The sequence below is a fragment of the Jaculus jaculus genome, chromosome 2 (genome assembly GCF_020740685.1).
Source record: "Jaculus jaculus isolate mJacJac1 chromosome 2, mJacJac1.mat.Y.cur, whole genome shotgun sequence".
Classification (NCBI taxonomy): Eukaryota; Metazoa; Chordata; class Mammalia; order Rodentia; family Dipodidae; genus Jaculus; species Jaculus jaculus.
This window is the reverse complement of record NC_059103.1, coordinates 9,887,077-9,905,324: the sequence shown is the minus strand read 5'-3', so window position 1 is coordinate 9,905,324 and position 18,248 is coordinate 9,887,077. Positions and strand designations below refer to the sequence as shown.

The 18,248-nt window shown below is 50.2% G+C and overlaps 2 protein-coding genes across 3 annotated transcripts in view; one reads left to right on the top strand and one right to left on the bottom strand.

The window, feature by feature from the left end:
- Ephb4 (EPH receptor B4) overlaps positions 1–10,062 on the top strand; it is a 32,506-nt gene extending 22,444 nt beyond the window's left edge. For both annotated transcript variants that reach the window (XM_045142725.1, XM_045142724.1), the window contains exons 10-17: positions 10–74; positions 164–277; positions 372–619; positions 5,366–5,581; positions 6,140–6,289; positions 7,282–7,475; positions 7,667–7,822; positions 9,265–10,062. In XM_045142725.1, coding sequence (XP_044998660.1) covers positions 10–74; positions 164–277; positions 372–619; positions 5,366–5,581; positions 6,140–6,289; positions 7,282–7,475; positions 7,667–7,822; positions 9,265–9,394 — 1,273 coding nt within the window. In that variant the 3' untranslated portion in view covers positions 9,395–10,062. The remainder of the gene's footprint in view (positions 1–9; positions 75–163; positions 278–371; positions 620–5,365; positions 5,582–6,139; positions 6,290–7,281; positions 7,476–7,666; positions 7,823–9,264) is intronic.
- A 322-nt stretch (positions 10,063–10,384) lies between these two features.
- Zan (zonadhesin) overlaps positions 10,385–18,248 on the bottom strand; it is a 98,083-nt gene continuing 90,219 nt past the window's right edge. Inside the window, 2 exon segments of the mRNA XM_045142839.1 lie at positions 10,385–10,557; positions 17,448–17,588. Of these exon segments, the coding sequence (XP_044998774.1) occupies positions 10,385–10,557; positions 17,448–17,588 (314 nt within the window).

The window sequence follows — 18,248 nt, the reverse complement described above, 5'->3', positions numbered from 1 at the left end:
TGGCCGCAGGAAGCAGAGCAGCGGGAGGGACCGGGAGTACTCGGACAAGCACGGGCAGTACCTCATCGGGCACGGTAGGTGGGCGTGTGCGGAGGAGAACACGGGAGCCCCAGGGCAGGAGCTGGACTTGCCGGCTGATGGGGCCCCTGCGTTGACTCCGCAGGTACTAAGGTCTACATCGACCCCTTCACTTACGAAGACCCTAACGAGGCGGTGAGGGAATTTGCCAAAGAGATAGATGTCTCCTACGTCAAGATCGAAGAGGTGATTGGCGCAGGTAAGAGGAAGAAGCCGGGGACTCCCCCCAGCCCCGAGGATGCAGAAGGTGGGACAGGATGGGCGGAGAGGTGACCTCAGCGTCCCCGTTGCAGGCGAGTTCGGCGAGGTGTGTCGGGGTCGACTGAAGGCGCCCGGGAAGAAGGAGAACTGCGTGGCCATCAAGACCCTCAAAGGGGGCTACACGGAGCGGCAGCGGCGCGAGTTCCTGAGCGAGGCTTCCATCATGGGGCAGTTCGAGCACCCCAACATCATCCGCCTCGAGGGTGTGGTCACCAACAGCGTGCCGGTCATGATCCTCACAGAGTTCATGGAGAACGGTGCCCTGGACTCCTTCCTTCGGGTGAGCCACCCCGCCCGACTCCCCCAGCCGCCTCCCCCTGAGAGCCGGGCTAGGAGCACAGGCCCCAGCACGGTGCGGTGGCTCGCGATGGCTGACCCCAGCACCAGAGTGGCTGAGGCAGGAGGACTGCCACTTTGAGGCTGGTATTATATAGTGAGACACTGCTCAAAAAAAAAAAAAAAAAAAAAAAGCTGGGCATGGTGGTGCAAGCCTTAATCTCAGCACTCTGGAGGCAGAGATAGGAGGATCGCTGTGAGTTCGAGGCCACCCTGAGAATAAATAATGAATTCCAGGTCAGGCTGGGCTAGAGTGAGACCCTACCTCGAGAAAACTTAAAAAAAAAAATATTTTTGGATGTGGAAAAAAATCAAACCAGGTCATGAAACAGTCGCTGAAGATACTTCAATGAGTTGTGTTCACGTTGTTTGAACTTAACTAAGCATCTTTTTAAAAAAAATCACATTCACCAACATAGAAACATCACACTTGATAGAACGACAAATATACTTATTGCCATTCATTTCCCCAGTCGCTCCCAAAATGCTCTTGATTGCTGCTGATTTATCCAAACCAGTATCCCATTCAGTACCAGATATTGCACGCCTTATTTTATTTCTTTCTTACTTTTGTGAATTACTGGAGATTGAACATGCTGGGCAAGTTATCTACCTCTGAGTCAAGCCCCCAGCCCCATTCCTGGGGGATTCTAGGCAGGAGCTCTACCACTGAGCCACACCCCCAGCCCCTCACTGGGGGATTCTAGATAGGAGCTCTACCACTGAGCCACGCCCCCAGGCCCTCACTGGGGGATTCTAGGCAGGTGCTCTACCATTGAGCCACACCTCCAGCCCCTCACTGGGGGATTCTAGGCAGGAGCTCTACCCCTGAGCCACACCCCAGCCCCTCACTGGGGGATTCTAGGCAGGAGCTCTACCCCTGAGCCAGGCCCCCAGCCCCTCACTGGGGGATTCTAGGCAGGAGCTCTACCACTGAGCCAGGCCCCCAGCCCCTTACTGGGGGATTCTAGGCAGGAGCTCTACCACTGAGCCCCGCCCCCAGCCCCTCACTGGGGGATTCTAGGCAGGAGCTCTACCACTGAGCCCCGCCCCCAGCCCCTCACTGGGGGATTCTAGGCAGGAGTTCTACCACTGTGCCACACCCCCGCCCTCACTGGGGGATTCTAGGTAAGCACTGTATTCCTAGAACAGTATTCTCAGCCCTCTTTTTGCTGCTTTTTTTTTTTAAAAAAAAATGTTTTATTTATTTTCAGGGAGAAAGAGAATGGGAACACCAGGGCTTGTAGCCATTGCTGAATTCCAGACATATGTGTCACATTGCATCTGGCTTTACATGGTTATTGAGGAATTGTACTCAATCGTTAGGCTTTGCAGGCAAGCGCCTTCATCAGTAAACTGTCCAGCCTTCCTCTTACTTTTTGAGATGCTTTCTCTTAAGTTGCCCAAACTGGTTTTTAGCTCGATTCTGCTGCTTCAGCCACTCAGATAGCTGTGTTGACAGACCTGCATCTCCAGGCCCTGCTCTCATTACTTTTCTTTCTTTCTTTCTTTCTTTTTTCTTTTTTTCCTTGCGTGTGTGTAGTATGTATGGTTGTGTGTGTGTGTGTGTGTGTGTGTGTGTGTGTGTGTGTAGACCAGAGGCAAATGTGCCTTCCTCTAGTATTTGTCCACGTGTTTCTGTTTCCTTGACACAGAGTCTCTCACTGAACCTGGAGCTGCCATTTTTGATCAGGTCGGCTGACCAACGAGCCCCTGTGATTCGTGGGTCATCACTCCCCGCAGAACTGGGATACAGACATGCGTGCTCATGCCCAGTGGTTTCTGTGGGTGCCTGGACTTGAACTCAAGCCCTCTCTTATCTGCCGAGTCCTCTCCCTAGCTCTGGGATAGTACTGTTTTTGGACCTCTCTGAATCCTGGAGTTTTTGTCATGACAGCGTTTCACTGAGGAGCTGTACTTTTTGTCCCTGGGTGTGAGCCATCTTCTGGATTTATGTGTGTGTGTGTGTGGTGTATAATTTATTTATGTATGTGACAGAGAAAGAGGAGAGAGAGGTCCTCCAGCCACTGCAAATGAACATGTGCCCCCTTGTGCATCTGGCTAACATGTGTCCTGGGGAATCGGACCTGGGTCCTTTGGCTTTGCAGGCAAATGCCTTAACTGCTAAGCCATCTCTCCAGCCCTATGTCTTCTTTCTTGTAAGGTCCTTTAACTTGTTTCTTTTTCTTGTAAGCAAAGTGCTTTCTGATGTGCTGGTCAGTTGGAAATGAGATCTTTGTGGCTGCTACATAGGGATGCTATGGAGACCCACTGTGGCTCTCACAATATGTAATGCCAAGCAAGATCCTTGTGTGGAGAATGGACAGGCTGAGCCCGCCACATGGACTCAGGAGTCAGTGTTGGGACTGTACAAAGGTTCCGTTGCGGGGGGGGGGGGGCTGCGGATAAGAGAAGAGTGTGGTGGAGATGAAAAAAGGCTCATCATGAATGAGGGAAAGTAGGTTTGGCACCTAAAATAGAGGTCCAGAGAGGACAGGAACTCAGTGTGTTCATGAAACAGAAAGATGGGCTGGAGACATGGCTTAATGGTTCCAAGGCACTTGCCTGCAAAACCAAAGGACCCAGGTTCAATTGCCCAGGAATCACATAAACTAGATACACAAGGTGGCACATACATATGGAGTTTGTTCACAGTGGCTGGAGGCCCTGGTGTGCCCATTCTTTTCTGTCTATCTCCTCCTTCCCTCCCTCCCCCCCCCTCCTTGAAAATAAATAGATAAAATAAAAGAGAGCTAGAGAAGATGGCTTAGCAGTTAAGGCATTTGCTGCAAAGCCAAAGGACCCTGGTTTGATTGCCCAGGTCCCATGTAAGCCAGATGCACAAGGTGGTGCATGCATCTGGAGTTTGTTTATAGTGGCTGGAGGTCCTGGCACACCCATTTCTCTCTCTCTCTCAAATAAATAAAGTGTGTTTAGGAAAAAAAAAAAGAGAGAGAGAGTGAACCGGGCGTGGTGACACATGCCTTTAATACCAGCACTTGGGAGGCAGAGGTAAGAGGATCACCGTGAGTTAGAGGCCACCCTGAGACTACATAGTGTACTCTAGGTCAGCCTGAGGTAGAATGAGACCCTATCTGGAGGAAAAAGAGAGAGAGAGAAAAGGGAAAAAAAAAAAAAAGACAGATAGATGGCTGGTGACACAGGTGTCTGTAATCCCAGCTACCCTAGAGGCTGATGCCGGAGGATCACAAGCTCAAGGCCTTGCCTGGACACTAGAGTGAGTTCAAGGCCAGCCTGTGCATTTTATTTATTTATTTTTGTTTGTTTGTTTTTGGTTTTCCAAGGTAGGGCCTCACTCTAGCCCAGGCAGACCTGGAATTCACTATGGAGTCTCAGGGTGGCCTCGAACTCATGGCAATCCTCTTACCTCTGCCTCCTGAGTGCTGGGATTAAAGGTGTGCGCCACCACACCCGGCCAGCCTGTGCACTTTAGTGTTTAGTATTGGGCTGCAGAGATGGCTTAGCCTTACCTGCGAAGCCTAAGGAACCAGGTTCAATTCCCCAGTATCTGTGTAAGGCAGATGGACAAGGTGGCTGAAGGCCCTGTCCACCCATTCTTGCTCTCTTTCTCTTTCTACGCCTTTTTCTCTCTCAAATAAATAAAATGAAATATTTTAGCAATGTTTTCTGAAGCCAAGTATGGCAGCTCATACCTGTCATCACAGCACTTGGGAGGCTGAGGCAGGAGGACTGCTTCCAGTTTGAGGCCAGCCTGGACCACAGAAGAGAGTTTGCTTGAGCCTGGGTGACAGTGAGACCCTGTCCATAAATAAATAAATAAATAATAGGGCTGGAGAGATGGCTTACTGGTTAAGGCACTTGCCTGTAAAGCCTAAGAATCTCAGTTCAATTCCCCAGTACCCACGTAAGCCAGATGCACAAGGTAGCACATGCATCTGGAGTTTATCGCAGTGGCTGGAGGCCCTGGCATGCCCATTCACTCACTCTCTCTCTCTCTGCCTCTCTCTCTCTTTGACTCTCTCAAATCAATCAATAAATAATAAAATATTTTTAAAAATAATAATAGATTAGGGTTGGAGAGATTGCCTAGTGGTTAAGGCGCTTGCCCGTGAAACCTGAGGATCCAGGTTCAATTCTCCAATACCCACGTAAGCCAGATGTGCAAGGTGGCACATGTGTCTGGAGTTTGTTGACAGTGGCCAGAGGCCCTGGTGCACCCATTTTCTCTCTCTCTCTCATAAATAAATAAAATTAAAAAAATGTATTAGCAGCTAGGCATGGATGTGCGTGCCTGTAATTTCAGTCCTTGGGTGGTTGAGGCAGCAGGACTGCCACAATATCCAGGGGTACAAAGCAAGACCTTGTCTCAAAACAAGAGGAAGAGGCACGCTGGGCGTGGCGGCGCACGCCTTTCATCCCAGCACTCGGGAGGCAGAGGCAGGAGGATCGCCATGAGTTCAAGGCCACCCTGAGACTCCATAGTGAATTCCAGGTCAGCCTGGGCTACAGCGAGACCCTGCCTCGAAGAACAAAACAAAGAAAGCAAGAGGCGCGTCCTGTAGGGCATCTCAGGAAGAACGCACAGGGCTTGCCTGGGGAAGCTGGGTTCCCTGGACGCGTGGAGGGATTGATGTCCACGTGACAGGTGCGAGAAGTGGACGGCAGGGGCTTGTCCTAACCGAGCCCTTTTCCCTTGTCTCCTCTCCAGCTGAATGATGGTCAGTTCACCGTCATCCAGCTGGTGGGCATGTTGCGGGGCATCGCCTCGGGCATGCGGTACCTAGCTGAGATGAGTTACGTTCACCGAGACCTGGCTGCCCGCAACATCCTGGTCAATAGTAACCTGGTCTGCAAGGTCTCCGACTTCGGCCTCTCCCGGTTCCTGGAGGAGAACTCCTCGGACCCGACCTACACGAGCTCTCTGGTGAGGCTGGCACGTGAGCTAACTCATTTGGGGTAGGTGGGCTGGAAAGACGGGAGGCTGGGGGCACTCTAGGGCAGGGAAAGGACCCAGGTGTAGACTGAAAGGGAACCTACTCCTGGCGTGTAAGAAAAGGACAGAGGGGAAGTGGGATGTGGGGTCTTGGGGCCCAGAAAGAAAGGAGACCAGCTGCCTGTTATCCCAACACTCGGGAGACCGAGGGAGAATTGTGACTTCTAAGTCAGCCTGGCCTATGTATATACAGGTGGTCTCATTTCAAAATGAAAACAGGAAGGCCGGGTGTCAGGGGGCTCACCCGTAGTCCCAGATTTAGGATGCTCATAGTATACATAGCAAGTTGGAGGCCAGGTTGGGCTAAATGGGGCATTGTCTCAAGAAAATGCAACAAAAGAAAAGAAAGAGATGAAGAGTTAACAAAGAGGGAGGGAGGGAGGGAGGCACTCAGGTCAGAGCTAGGGTGGGGGAGGCCAAGCGGGTGGTGAGGCACTGCGCCTGGGTCCTGTGAGTCCCTGGGTCCACCTTTCTCTCCTCCTTGCACAGGGAGGGAAGATCCCCATCCGATGGACGGCCCCTGAAGCCATCGCTTTTCGGAAATTCACCTCTGCCAGTGATGCCTGGAGCTATGGCATTGTCATGTGGGAGGTCATGTCTTTTGGGGAACGACCCTACTGGGACATGAGCAATCAGGACGTAAGTGTTCCGTGTTGGAACCAAGCTCTCCTGCGTGTCCACTCAGCTGGGATTGACAGGGTGGGGGGTGCGTTCCCAGGCTGCTCACCGCCTGGTCCTTGGGATGGTAGGGATGGCACAAAGACGAGCTGGTGTTTGCGTGAGAGCACTGGATGTAGGAGCTAGCTGCAGGGCGCTGACCAGAGTTTGGATTCCCCAGCATCCCCATAAAATGTCTGACACAGAGAAACACATGCACCTGTCATCCCAACAATAAGAGACAGCTTGTCTCCCAGGGTGGAAGGAAAGTATACTATTGATCTTGTTTTCTTTTCTTCCTTTCTTTCTTTTTTTTTTTTTTTTGGTTTTTCGAGGTAGGGTCTCACTCTGGCCCAGGCTGACCTGGAATTAACTATGTAGTCTCAGGATGGCCTCGAACTCACAGCGATCCTGCTACCTCTGCCTCCCAAGTGCTGGGATTAAAGGTGTGCGCCACCATGCCCTGCCCTTTCTTTTTTTAAAATAAGAAGTTACTATTATTTTGTTTTGTTTGAGGAAGGGGCTCACTCTAGCCCAGGTTGACCTAGAATCCACTGTGGTCGCAGAGTGGCTTCGAACTCCTCTACCTCTGCCTCCTGAGTGCTGGGATTAAAGGCGTGTACCACCACACCCAGCTGAGTTCGTCTAACCTCCACACACATGTTCACACACACACACACACACACAAACACACAAATGATTAAAAGAAGGAAAGGAAGGGAGGGAGGAAAGAAGGGAAGAAAAAGAGTTGGATGCAGCATTATTAGATGGGATATTAGTTGGGAGGTTCATTACAGTCCAGGAGCTGCTGCGGTGTGAAGCCACAGCCAGCCTCTACCCAGACAGAATTGGGTTTGTGATTCTAGGGGGCTGTGGCTCCCATCCCAGCATCAACAAAATAGCCACTTTTCCTGGGGCCTTTTGGCTTGTTCTCCCAGGACAGCCTGACCAGAGGTTTCTTCTCATCACTGCAGGTGATCAACGCCATTGAGCAGGACTACCGGTTACCGCCACCCCCAGACTGCCCCACGTCCCTCCACCAGCTCATGCTAGATTGTTGGCAGAAAGACCGGAATGCCCGACCCCGCTTCCCCCAGGTGGTCAGCGCCCTTGACAAGATGATCCGGAATCCTGCCAGCCTCAAAATCGTGACCAGGGAGAATGGAGGGTGAGGACCCTGGAGAAGAGCCCCTCCATTCCCTGTCTGTCGTGACCCAAAAGACCCTCTAGTGATTCCCTGTTGTGACACATAGGTTGTTCTCTGTTGGATTTTCCAAGGCTGGGGTCCACTTCCCTTGTTGCAGGCCTGGGACTTAGCATTCTTCTGTATCTTTATATATCCCCCCCCCCCCACCCCAGGGCCTCACACCCACTTCTGGACCAACGACAGCCTCACTACTCTGCCTTTGGCTCTGTGGGCGAGTGGCTTCGAGCCATCAAGATGGGAAGATACGAAGAAAGTTTTGCAGCGGCTGGGTTCGGCTCCTTTGAGCTGGTCAGCCAGATCTCCGCTGAGTAAGTGGAGGGGTGACAGGGAAAGCACAAGTGGGGGGTGACCATGAGAGCACGGGAACCGGAGGAAGAAAAGATGGAGGGTCCTTGAATTCAGCACGGGCTATCATCTCTGTGATGGAGCCCTGAGGACGTTTCTCAGTGCCATTCTAGAGCAGCCCACCCAAAGCATTAAAAGCAGCTGAGGCTGAGAACAGCAGATCCTTCCAGGACAGCAGTGCCCACCCCGCTTCTAGAGCTTTCTGAGTCCTGGGTCCTCTCCCTTCCCACTTCCAGTCTGTATCTATCTTAGTGTTTCTATCTACATTCCAGACTTAGTTCAAACATTAACTTGTCAACTCTGGCTCTCCCTTCTCACCCATAAAAGGAGAAGACAGCACTGGGATTTGGAGATCCTTCATGGCTTTAATGTTAAATGGTTTTATGGTTCCTTCCACTCACAAGTAACTGCTCTCCTCCCCGCTTGGCCACCCGTAGGACTCCTTCCTGCCCTCTCATTTCTTCCCCAAGACCTCCGCTTACCCCCAGGTTTGAATAACAGCTGTAGAAGGAACAGAACTGGTAGCCGGGAACCAGGCTCGGAGGCACATGCCTGTAATCCCAGCCATCTGGAGGCAGGAGGATTGATTTCAAGGCCAGCCTGCGTCGTCTCAAAAAAACACACCTCTATCAGGGCTGGAGCTTAGCAGTTAAGGCCCTTGCCTGCGAAGCCTAAGGACCCAGGTTCAATTTCCCAGGACCCATGTAAACCAGATGCACAAAGGGGTGCATGCTTCTGGAGTTCGTTGGCAATGGCTAGAGGCCGTGGCGTGCCCATTCTCTCGGTCTCTGTTCTTTCTCTCTCTCTCTGATTGCAAATAAATAAATATATTAAAAAAGAGAGAGCTGGGTGTAGTGGCACACGCCTTTAATCCCAGCACTTGGGAGGCAGAGGCAGGAGGATTGCCATGAGTTCGAGGCCACCCTGAGACTACAGAGAGAATTCCAGGTCAGCCTGAGCTAGAATGAGACCCTACCTTGAGAAATCAAGAGAGAGAGAGAGAGAGAGAAACCCACACTCTGGAAACAAAATTGTTTTAAATAAAAAAGGAGAAACCAGCAAAAATTGGAATCAGAGGGTCCTTGGCCAAGTAGGTTCCCTGGTCTCAGCTTCATCTGTGGTGCACCAGGGAGTTCTCCTTCTCCATCCAGTTGTTTTTTCTCTTATCTTATCCCAGCCTCATTTTGTGGCTCTTTTCTTTTCCACACGCCCCTCTCACCTGTCAGCGACTATTCCTGGCCTCCAGCTAGCCGGAGACTAAGCCATACCCCCTGTGGAACCACCATCCTGGCGCCTAAATCTTTGCCGCGCAACTGTGACGTCATTCCCGCTTGAATTTTCTGATTGGCTGAGATCTCAAAGCCAGAACAGGGGCCTGGGCTCACTCTACCGAATTCTTCTACAGGGACCTGCTCCGAATTGGAGTCACTCTGGCGGGACACCAGAAGAAAATCTTGGCCAGTGTCCAGCATATGAAGTCCCAAGCTAAGCCTGGTGCCCCCAGCGGGACAGGAGGATCAGCCCCACAGTACTGACCTCCAAGAACTCACCACTCCCCCGGGGGACATGGCCTCCCCTTCTTCCCGGGGCAGAGTTGAATGGGGACTCACAGAGGACCCCCCCCATCGCAGAGCCCCACTGGATTGCACTTTGAACCCGTGAGGGGTCTGGGGAGTTGGCAAATCGGAGATCCAGGATTTGGGATTTGTCATACAGGATGGATGACATCACATCTGGTCCCCTGCAAGCAAGGGTACCCCAGATCCTCAGTGAGCATGCATGCTTTTCCCTTAAGATTGGGTGTGACCAGAGGGAAAGAATGCGTCCATAATCTCCTGTCCTTCCCAGAGGGACCCTCCTCGCCTTTGTCCCTGCAGACCAAAGAGAGGGTGACCATCCTGTTAGCGCCATAGAGGAGCGCTGTCCCAGGAGGCAGGAAGGGCTGTCGTGACCCAGTGACAGAATCATTGGATTTGATGTCCCAACTTGCTGCTGTCCCCACCAATCACAATCATTTTTCCCTTGTAAATGTCCCTCTCCCCCATCTGCTGCCTTCATATTGAAGGTTCTGATTTTTATTATTTTTTGTTCTCGGTCTTATTTTTCCCCTCCCTCTCCTTTTATTGTTATTTTTTCCCCTCTACCGTCCTTGTCCTAATTTTCTTGTGATAAAGGGCACCTGTTTCTGCTGTCTCCTGTTGAAGTAGGGACCCATGGATGTTGTCTGTTTCCAGACCAGTGCCTTAGACATGCCTTAACCCACACAGTCCCTATGTCCCTTCCCCCCAAGTACCCCCAAACTGTGTCCATGAGTGTAGGGGAGGGGGGTGAGGTAAGAGGGGCAAGGAGGGCCGTGGTGTTAAAAACGGAGACAGACACCGGTGCTTGGAGGGGATCCGTAAATTATATTTAAAAAGAAACTTTTTTTTGTATAAATAAAAGAAAACGGGATATGTCCTAGTTTTGGGGGGGCATAATTGGGAGCTGAGAGGGCTAGGTTTCTGAGGAGAGTGGAGTCTGGAGGGTCAGATGGGGGGGTTCTTGGTTCCTAGCCTCAGGATGTTTGGGGTGCTGGGAGGTGAGTCATTGGCAGCTGCTACTAACGGCTCAGGCTGCCAGTGCCGCCGAAAGCCTGGGGCATCTCCGGGGCGAGGCTGCCCCTCCCTCTCCCCCTGGCTCCTTAGCCTTGGCACAGGGGCTGTGAGGAGGAGGGTAGGCCTGTAGACCCCTCAAAAGGAGGTGGGGGTGGGAGTCCAGCTAGATGAAGACAGATGTAGGCCAGATGTCGGCAGCAGGGGTTGGTTTAGTGGCAACAGGGGAAAACTGGCATTGGCTGGGGGGGAGGGGGAGGGGGAGAAGCTGAGGGGGGGAAGGGGTCCCCACACGTGTTGTTCACCGAGTTGGGGGTGGGGTTTAGAGGACAATTCACCTATTCAAGATGCTGCCCGGGCAGGTTCTCCTGGCCTCTTGGGTGGGGGGGGGGGTGCAACCACCCAAGTGTGTCTGCCTCTAGCTTCTCCCTCCCAAACCGGAAGAGCTGGATGGGGTCAATTCCCCACTCCCACCAGCCTCATTTCGCTTTCTTGTTACTTCCCGTTTCCTTTTCTCCCGGGTACGCCCTCTCACTGGGACAATCTGCACGGCTGGAGAGAGCCTGGTTTAACTTGGAAGAGCCTTTTCCATGCTGCCTCTCCGTCGCCCCCTATTGTTGTCTAGGGGTCAGTGCACAACTTCCACATCCAGGGACTACCAAGGCAGGAGGAATTCTGCTCAGGAAATCCTAGACTACAGGCCTCTTCTGGAGTCCCTAACACTAGTTTTTTTTTTTGTTTTTGTTTTGTTTCGAGGTAGGGTTTTATTCTAGTTCAGACTGACCTGGAATTCACTATGAAGTCTCAGGGTGGCCTCGAACTCACAGCGATCCAATGCCTCCCGAGTGCTTGGATTGAAGGTGTGTGCCACCACGCCCAGCCCTAACATTAGTTTTGTTATTTTTTGGTGTGTGTGTGGTGTGCATGCATATGTGTATACAGGTGTACGTGTACGTGTGTGTGTGTGTGTGTACGTGTGTGTGTGTGTGTGTGTGTGTGTGTAGGCCAGAGGTCGACATAGGTTTCTTAGTCTCCACCTTTTTTCTTTTTTTTAAAATTTTTATTTATTTATTTGAGAGCAACAGACACAGAGAGAAAGACAGATAGAGGGAGAGAGAGAGAATGGGCGCGCCAGGGCTTCTAGCCTCTGCAAACGAACTCCAGATGTGTGCGCCCCTTGTGCATCTGGCTAACGTGGGACCTGGGGAACCGAGCCTCGAACCGGGGTCCTTAGGCTTCACAGGCAAGCGCTTAACCGCTAAGCCATCTCTCCAGCCCTCCACCTTTTTTCTTTATTGACACCCTCTTGCCTATATGTACACAGTGTATCCTGATCATAATCCCCTCCTGCCACCCTGCTTTGTCAACCCTTCCCATTCTACCTTTATTATTATTATTATTTTGGTTTTTCCAGGTAGGGTCTGACTCTCGCCCAGGCTGACCTGGAATTCACTCTGTATTCTCAGGGTGGCCTTGAACTCATGGAAATCCTCCTACCTCCCTCCCGAGTGCTGGGATTAAAGGCGGGCGCCACCACGCCCGGCTGCATTTTATTTTTTGAGATTAAACCCAGATGAAGCTCACCTATTCAGCAAGCCCCTGTCTCCACTTTCCCAGCACTAGGATTGTAGACGTGTACTGCTGTGTCCAGTTTTTATGTGGGTGCTGGGGATCTGAACCTAGGTCCTCATGCTTACAAGACAAGCATTTTACCAAGCCATCTCCGTCATAACACTTTAGTTTTGGAGACTATCTTACTTCAGGATGACTTGGAATTCACAGTCCTCTTGCCTCAGCCTCGAATGCTGGGATCACGGGCATACACTATGCTTTGTTCCCTTTCTTTTTATTTATTTGCTTTTTAATTTTTTTAAATTTTTATTCATTTATTTGAGAGCGACAGGCATAGAGAGAAAGAGTAAGATAGAGAGAGAGAATGGGCGCGCCAGGGCCTCCAGCCGCTGCAAACGAACTCCAGATGCGTGCGCCCCCTTGTGCATCTGGCTAATGTGGGTCCTGGGGAACTGAACCTCGAATTGGGGTCCTTAGGCTTCACAGGCAAGTGCTTAGCCACTAAGCCATCTCTCCAGCCCTGTCCCCTCTTTCTTGGAGACATGTTTTCATTTCTGAGAGGGTATGGGAAGAACTTTATATTTCAGGAAGAGGGGGGTCCTCCCTCTCGCTGCCAAACACATCTGGGCTAGATAAAGTGACATTCAGTGAGCTGTTTTGAGGGAGGAGTGAAGGTCAGGGGAGCAGAGCTGCGAAGGCAGAGGCCAGAGGTGGGTGCCAAGCAATTGGCAACCCTGCACAGACTGAACCCTGTGCTTTTTTTGTGTGTCTCCCGCAAAGGGAGGGTAAGCCTGGCTGAGCAGACATCCCCCCCTCCCTTTTTATGGGCTCTTTCTATGCCCTGGCTTTCCTCAGGGAAAGTCTGTTTTTTTCAGGATTGTTCGTTTCCAGGACCTGTGTTCTGCCTGCCTCAACATCCCCAGGTGTAAGTCCCTTGTCCCTTGAGGTCCTGCATCGTAATCTGCTTGCCGGGAGCCCCTTCCCCCCAGCAAGCAGCAACCTGGTGGGAGACCCAAAGCCTTGGAGCAAAAAAATATACCTTAGCGGCTGGCTGGGCTGGGTGGTCATTTTTACCTGGGTGGTACTTAGAACTTAAAAAAGGGGGGGGGGCTGCAGAGATGGCTTAATGGCTAAGGCACTTGCCTGTGAAGCTTAAGGACCCAGGTTCAATTCTCCAGGTCCCATGTAAGCCAGATGCACGTGATGGCGCATATGTCTAGAGTTTGTCTAGAGGCCCTGGCGTACCCATTCTCTCCCCACCACACCCTCACTTTCTCTCTTCCTCTCACTGTGTCTAATGAAAAAAATAATAATAAGAAGAAAGAAAAGAAAACCCAAAACAACCCCAGAAAACTTCTAGAGTCAGGAACCCCATTTTTGGTTCCCACAGTATCCAACCATTAGGCTCTTTATGGAAATGAGCAATAGAAAGGGCAGGGCCATCTGTTTTCCGTCCCTTCGAGAAAAGCCCCAATTGTCATCCTAACCCTCTACCTAGCCATGAGTCTCGTCATAAATGTCTCAGCATGACCTTGCGTCCACCTAGTGGGGAGCTCAGAGGCCACGGTCTCTAAGAGCCTGGGTCCCACTGGGTGGGATGGCTCACACCTGTAATCCCAGCACCCAGGAGAGACAGAGGCTGAGACAGGAAGGAACTTAGTTTGAGGTCATCCAGAGCTACATATCAAGTTTGAGGCCAACCCCAGGTTACATAGGGAATTCGAGACCAGTTTTTTTTTTTTTTTTTTTTTTTTTTAAAGCCGGATGTGGTAGTGCACGCCGTTAATCCCAGCACTCTGGAGGCAGAGGTAGGAGGAGCGCCATAAATTCAAGGCCACCCTGAGACTACACAGTGCCAGGTCAGCCTGGAATAGAGTGAGACCCTACCTTGAAAAACCAAAATAAATAATGAATAAGAACCAGCTGAAAAGATGGTTCAGTGGCTAAGGCACTTTCTTGCAAAATCTAAATGACCCAGGTTGGACTCCCCAGTACCCATGTAAAGCCAGATTCAGAAAGTGGTGTGTGCATCTAGAGGTTGTTTGCAGTGGCTGGAGGTCCTGCTACACTCATTCTCTATGTATATAAATAAATATATTTTTAATTTTTTTAATGTTTTTTTTTTGTTTATTCTTATTTGACAGTGACAGAGAAAGGCAGAGAGAGAGAGAGAGAATGGGTGCACCAGGGCCTCCAGCCACTGCTAACGAACTCCAGATGCGTGCACCCCCTTGTGCATCTGACTAACATGGGTCTTGGGGAATCAAGCCTCGAACAGGGGTCCTTAGGCTTCACAGGCAAGCGCTTAACCGCTAAGCCATCTCTCCAGCCCAAATAAATATTTTTTAAAGACACTGTCTCAAAAAACAAACAAACAAAAAAACCCTCTAATCCTAGCACTCACAAGGCACAGGTAGAAGGGTTGCTGTGAATTTGATGCCAGCTTAGAACTAGAGTGAGTTTCCAGGTCAGCCTGGGCTAAGGTGAGACCCTATTAAAAAAAAACAACAATAACAATAACAACAACAAAAAGCTGGGTATGGTGGTACATACCTTCAAGTCCTGCACTCAGGAGGCAGAAGTAGGAGAATCACTGTGAGTTGGTGGCCACCCTAAGACTACATAGCGAATTCCAGGTCAGTCTGGGCTAGAGTGAGACCATACCCCAAAAAGGGGGGGGGGGCTGCTGGAGATATGGCTCAGAGGTTAACACACTTGTCTGCAAAGCGTTTGATTCCCCAGTACCCACGTAAAACCAGATGCAGAAAGTGGCACATGCATCTGGAGTTTGTTTGCAGCAGTTGGATGCCCTGGTGTGCCTATATTCATTCTTAAATTCTCTCTCTCTCCCCTCTGCTTATAAATAAGTAAATGAAAAATTTAAAAATGCACAATTTTTTTAAAAATATGCAAAAGATCCAGGCAAGATGGCGCACGCCTTTAATCCCAGCACTCGGGAGGCAGAGGTAGGAGGATCGCCATGAGTTCGAGGCCACCCTCAAACTACATGTTGAATTCCAGGTCAGGCTTGGCTAGAGTGAGACCCTACCTTGAAAAACCAAAAATAAATAAACAAATAATAAAAATATGCAAAAGTAAACTGTCTCCTGTCCTGCAGAGGCCTGGGGCTACATCCAACCACCCTTCCTTCTGGAAGCTTCCCTCACTGCTCTTTCTGCCCCTTCCTTTCCTCTGACATCCTCCACACTTCCCGAGACCCAAGTTTCCCTTCCCCCTGGACACTCCGCATAGCATCCCGTCCTCGAGGGTCCCCACGTGCCTGCTTCCGTCCTCCTCCTCGTCCTCACCACCCAGACCCAGCTGCCTCCACCAGAATCATGGGCAACTCACATTTCAAAAATAAATATGTTTATCTGTTTGAGGAAAAGGTCAGAACTCAGTGGCTTTGGGTTCAGGTTCTGGAACAATGTCTGAGGGTGAAAAGAAGAAAACCCGTGTTGGAGGTGAACTCAGGCCCCAGACCAGGACTCTGAATGATCCCGGAGGAGCTTCTCACCTGATCTCTCCTGCTAATCTCAGTTTTGGCTCTGTATTTTCTCCCTAAAGGCAAGGGGGAACATGTGTGGGGAGCACAGACTGTGTGTGCCCTAAGCCCCGCCCACCCACCCACCCCTAGTCACACACACGCACACACATGCCCAGAACTAACCTCCTTTTGATCCTCCTCCACGCGATGTAAACGCAGCCTCTGGGCAGTAACACAGGGGCTACCACCACTGTGCACATCAGCACTCCCAACAGGATGGCCACCAAGCTGGATATTTCTGGGTGCAGAAAAGAAACAGATGTGGGGGCACGGTGACTAAGGGATTCAAGAAAGCGCTTGGTATCCAAGCATGGGGACTAGACTTCAGATCTCCAACACCCAGGGAAATCCCACAGGCATGACGCCCACCTGTAATTCCAGCACTCAGGAGGCAGAGATGGGGGGGGGTAGGAGGTTCCTGGGGGAAGCTGGCTAGCTAAACTAGGTGAATTGGCAAGCACTGGGCTCAAGTGAGAGACCCTGCTTCAGTGCATCAAGAGACAATTGGGGCTGGAGAGATGGCTTAGCAGTTAGAGCGCTTGCCTTATGAGGCCTAAGGACCCAAGTTCGATTCCCCAGAAACTATGTAAGTCAGATGCACTTGGTGGTGCATGCATCTGGAGTTTGTTCACAATGGCTAGAGGCCCTAGCATGCCCATTCTCCTTCTCTCTCAAAAATTAAATTTTTTTTTTCCAGTTTTTTGGGGGTAGGGTCTTGCTCTATCCCAGGCTGACCTGGAATTCACTATATAGTCTCAGGGTGGCCTCAAACTCATGGTGATCCTCCTACCTCTGCCTCTCTAGTGCTGGGATCAAAGGCGTGCACCCCCCCAGCATAAATTAAATTTTCTGAGATAAGGTCTTCAGTAGTTCAGGCTGATCTTAAACTTGCTATGTAATGACTCTGAACTCCTGATCCTAATGTCTCTGCATTCTGAATGGTGGGATTATAGATGTTCCTTTCCATGAATGGTGATAATACATACATAAAATATAATAGGGCTGGAGAGATAGCTTAGTGGTTAAGGCACTTGCCTGCAAAGCCAAAGGACTCAGGATCAATTCCCCAGTACTCATGTAAGCCACAGGGTGGCCTTGAACTCAAAGCAGTCAATCCTTCTACCTCTGCCTCCCAAGTGCTGGGATCAAGGCATGTGCACCACACCCAGCTCCATTCTCTCTCTATATTTGCCTATTTCTCTCTCAAATAAATAAAAATTAAAAATATGTACATGTAATAAATTCCAGATATTATGCTATGTGGATATATTATAATCTATAGTATGTGACCTAGATAGTATTTAAGAATATATGAAGAATATATGTGTGTGTGTGTGTGTGTGTGTGTATAATTTGTTTTGTTTTGTTTTTCAAGGTAGGGCTTTACTTTGGTCCAGGCTGACCTAGAATTACTATGTATTCTCAGGGTGGTCTCGAACTCACAGTGATCCTCCTACTTCTGCCTTCTGAGTGCTGGGATTAAAGATGTGTGCCACCATGCCTGCCTCTAATATAATGTGTTTTATACATTTTACATTTAATGTTATCTAGTATATTAACTATATATCTAAAATACTTCTATAATCATGAATGATATATAATAAATATCATATAGTTTATATACCATATACATAATAAATAGTATATAATAGCCTATAATACATACATAATATATACTATTGTTTATGAAGTATTACATGTTATATATATATATATGTAATACGATATATTAGTCATATGCTTTTCCTTATCAACTGCTGTCATATCTATAATACACGTCTGTGATCCATAATAGATGTTGTAATGTGTGTTGATCTGCATATAGAATGATTTCATGGTAGTGGCCAGTGGGGCGCAGGTCTGGGATGTGGCCATCACCTGGCTTTCTGTGGCGCTTCACAATCCGAGGCTCCGTGCAGAGTTCTCCCCCGTAACCGAGTTCACAGTGGCAGATGAAGCTGGTCCCCTGCTCCTGGCACCAGCCGTCATTTTGACAGGGGTTCTGGAGACATGGGCTTTCTGCAGGGAGGAGGCAGGGCTGCGTGAGAAAGTTCTGGGAGGTCCTTTGCAGTGTAGGAGAGACCTGGCTGGGGACTGAATGGAAGGGGAGAAAACAGCAGCCTAGCCAGAGGTCAGCCAGCAATGCAGGCTCTACCCCTGCCAGCTCTGGGCTTAAGGAAGTTACTTAGCTGCTCATTGCCAATAAAGCGGGGGTGCTGCACTCGCCGCCAGGTATTGAAAGCACAGGCTGAAGTTGGTCCCAGGGCTAGGCTCTGCACGCTAATAGCGCGTCAGGCACAGTTATGGGCCCCAGGCCACTGGAGGCTAAAGTGGGCCTCAGCTGTCAGGCACCACGAAAGGCTCCAGGCTGCAGGAGGTGGCCTAGACCCAAGCCTTGAGACAGGCAAGAGTGGGACCTACTCCTTCACCTCACCTGGGGCACCTGGACATCCTGATAAGACTTAGGTTTCCACTTCCCTGTGGCCATGTGACCTTTTCCCACTCACCCAGAAAGGTCCCTATATGTTAATGAGGTATCAGCCAGCAGCCTTCACACAGCCAGTCCCCCTGTGACCCCTACCCCATACCTTTTCCCACCATTGCATGAATGCTCATAAGCCCATTTCCCCAACAAATAAACGAGCCTGTCCTCTGACACAGTCTCCGGGTGTTTCTTCC